General features: G+C 47.2%; 1 protein-coding gene across 1 annotated transcript; it reads right to left on the bottom strand.

Annotated features, from left to right (window-relative positions):
* Nucleotides 1–6: 6 nt before the first annotated feature.
* LOC116380229 (seipin-like) lies at nt 7–2,032 on the bottom strand. Its single transcript, XM_031842175.1, has one exon. The coding sequence runs from the start codon at nt 1,725–1,727 to the stop codon at nt 441–443; it is 1,287 nt and encodes a 428-aa protein (XP_031698035.1). The 5' UTR covers nt 1,728–2,032; the 3' UTR covers nt 7–440.
* Between the last annotated feature and the right edge of the window lie 293 nt (nt 2,033–2,325).

The raw sequence follows: 2,325 nt of genomic DNA, 5'->3' as shown, positions 1-2,325 counted from the left end.
CACTGATGTATGAACTGGTAATAAAGAGTTACTGTCTACTTGTATTATCATGGGGGAAATGTCACGGTTTGTGCATTCAGCTATTGAAGGCTGGCCGTGATATGAGAAAAAGCAACCTTGCAGTTTAACTGACTTTTAAAGGGCGTGTTAAAATGTTGGCGAAAACCTGAATGGTAAGACTATAATTTGTTGGGCAAGCCAGAGCTGGAATGTGTTCTCTCCTGATGCGAGCAATATCAAAACTCAAGATGGTAAAACACAAGACTGTAGACAATATGCAGAAAGACACAAGGTCAAAGTTAGAATTAGGTCGAGGACTCAACACGAGACAATACGCAGTAGTTTGTTAGCTAAAACAAAGCATGTACTATATTTTCGTTAACATTGAGCATAAACTAGTGCAAATACAAGTGCTTTTGTCGTGTGCAGTGGCATGGTTTTCACAGGCTCATCCACGGCCCAGGTCTCTGTCGGAGTGTCGTCTCACCCTGTTGAGATCCATCCAACACGTCCGAGCTCTCTTCCTCCTCGGGCCCCTTGGAGTGAGGAGACTCTTCCTCCTCGGGCCCCTTGGAGTGAGGAGACTCTTCCTCCGTGGTACCAGCCACATCAGCCCCAGAGGCATCCGTGACTTCTAAGGGCCCCTTTGACGACGTCCCTGCCACCGTGTCACTTCCCTGGAAATCAGATGCCTCATTCACAGATCCGATCACTTGGGGAGCCCTGAGGTCCTTCTGCGAGTTTTCCTTCTCCATGCGCTTCCTTGCCTCCTCTCTCCTCTGCTGAATGCGGGTGTTATCCCCCATCATAACCTTGACTCTGACTTGGTCCGGCGGCCAGATGCCGCCCCATACAAACTGCAGGTAGCTGAACAGCACAATGACACTGAGGAAGGCAAAGTTGGTGGCGATGCCGACAAATGCGGATGTCAGGGGGAAGTTGAACAGAACATATCGTACGCCAGTGAAGTAAGCGTGGATACGGAGCTGAGATGAGTAGATCTGCACTCGTTTGGACAGGATCTCGATGACCGCACCGACAGAGGGTTGAAAAGCATTTGTCTTGTAGTCTGAGAAGAACTCGACTTCTATGAGCTGCTTCTCTTCGGCTATCCCAGTCACAAAGAAAGGAGAGAAGAGTAAAGTGCTCAGGCTCTGCAGAAGGCTGGAGCGGTAATGCAGCATTGTAGATCGGCCCACTGACGAGACGGTCTTCCCACCTTTGGTGTAACAAGATATCTTGCACATGAACATGCCCAGGTTTGCATTCACCGGAGACTCTGGCATCTCCAACTCCAAAGACACTCGATACGGCTGACCGTAAGCCATCACTTGGTCCCTCTCGTTCTTCATGAGAGAGATGTTGGCCGTGGGGTATGAACACAGCACTGAGTCTGAGGCGTCACAGTCGGAGGTGTAGTAAAAGTGCACAGGGGTGGAGAAGCTCACGTTGGGCATGTAGGAGTAATAGAAGCTTCCGTAGAGAAAGATGGACACCCATAGCAGCAGCAGCAGGACACAGAACAGGATGGCAGCCTGAAATAAAGTCCGCCGTGCCTTGAGGAGAGTCACCGATGCCACATCTTGGAGCCAGTGTAGAACCGCTCCCATCGTACTCACGATGGTCGGGTCCGATCCGGACTTTCCTCTGGTCCTGGTTTGGTCAGCTGTTCCTCCTTGGACCCCCTTATACTGCTGCCCCCGTGGTGGCTCCTTGTGTTCATACATCAGTGGGCGGCTCCCATTCGAAACTATGGAATTGCTTATCTTCGCCCTCCCATGCCTGACGTTAGTCTGTCTATTCAACTAGTACACATTCATTCAGCTAGCTAGCTAGCGGAGGTCTGAGCTTGTTGTTAAGACACCGTTAGTTGCGGCTAGTTCGGCCCACAAGCTAAGGCGATGTAAGCCTGCTCGAAATAAATCTTAATATGATTAACGCTAGCTCCTAAAGGTTGGACGGTAATGGTGTCTACCTGACTTAACTCTGTCTAAGCTTGTTTGTCTTCTTCTTCTTCTTCTTCTTCTTCTTTTTCTTTTTCTTCTTCTTCTTCAAAGTAAATTGGCGGTTGGCAAACAAGGAATTGGTGCATTACCGCCACCAACTGGTATGGAGTGATGATCAGGATGTTGAGTACATTACATTATTTAATTTATAAAAATAAAAATAAATAAAAAACGGCCTCATAATTTTCAATAATATTAGTTAGTCTTAGATACATAAATATTACTTGATTACACTTACTTCTTGAGTTATTTTGCAGAATATCTATTATATGTACTTTTATCTTGCTAAGGTTTCCAATTAGCTGCCTTCGTTCTTCGT

Source organism: Anarrhichthys ocellatus, unplaced genomic scaffold, assembly GCF_004355925.1.
Source record: "Anarrhichthys ocellatus isolate YVR2014 unplaced genomic scaffold, GSC_Weel_1.0 scaffold6494, whole genome shotgun sequence".
NCBI lineage: Eukaryota > Metazoa > Chordata > Actinopteri > Perciformes > Anarhichadidae > Anarrhichthys > Anarrhichthys ocellatus.
This window is presented reverse-complemented; position numbering and strand designations above follow the sequence as displayed.

Coding starts and splice junctions, on each gene's coding strand:
- LOC116380229 (XM_031842175.1), bottom strand. CDS start 1,727: ATGTATGAACACAAGGAGCCACCACGGGGGCAGCAGTATAAGGGGGTC.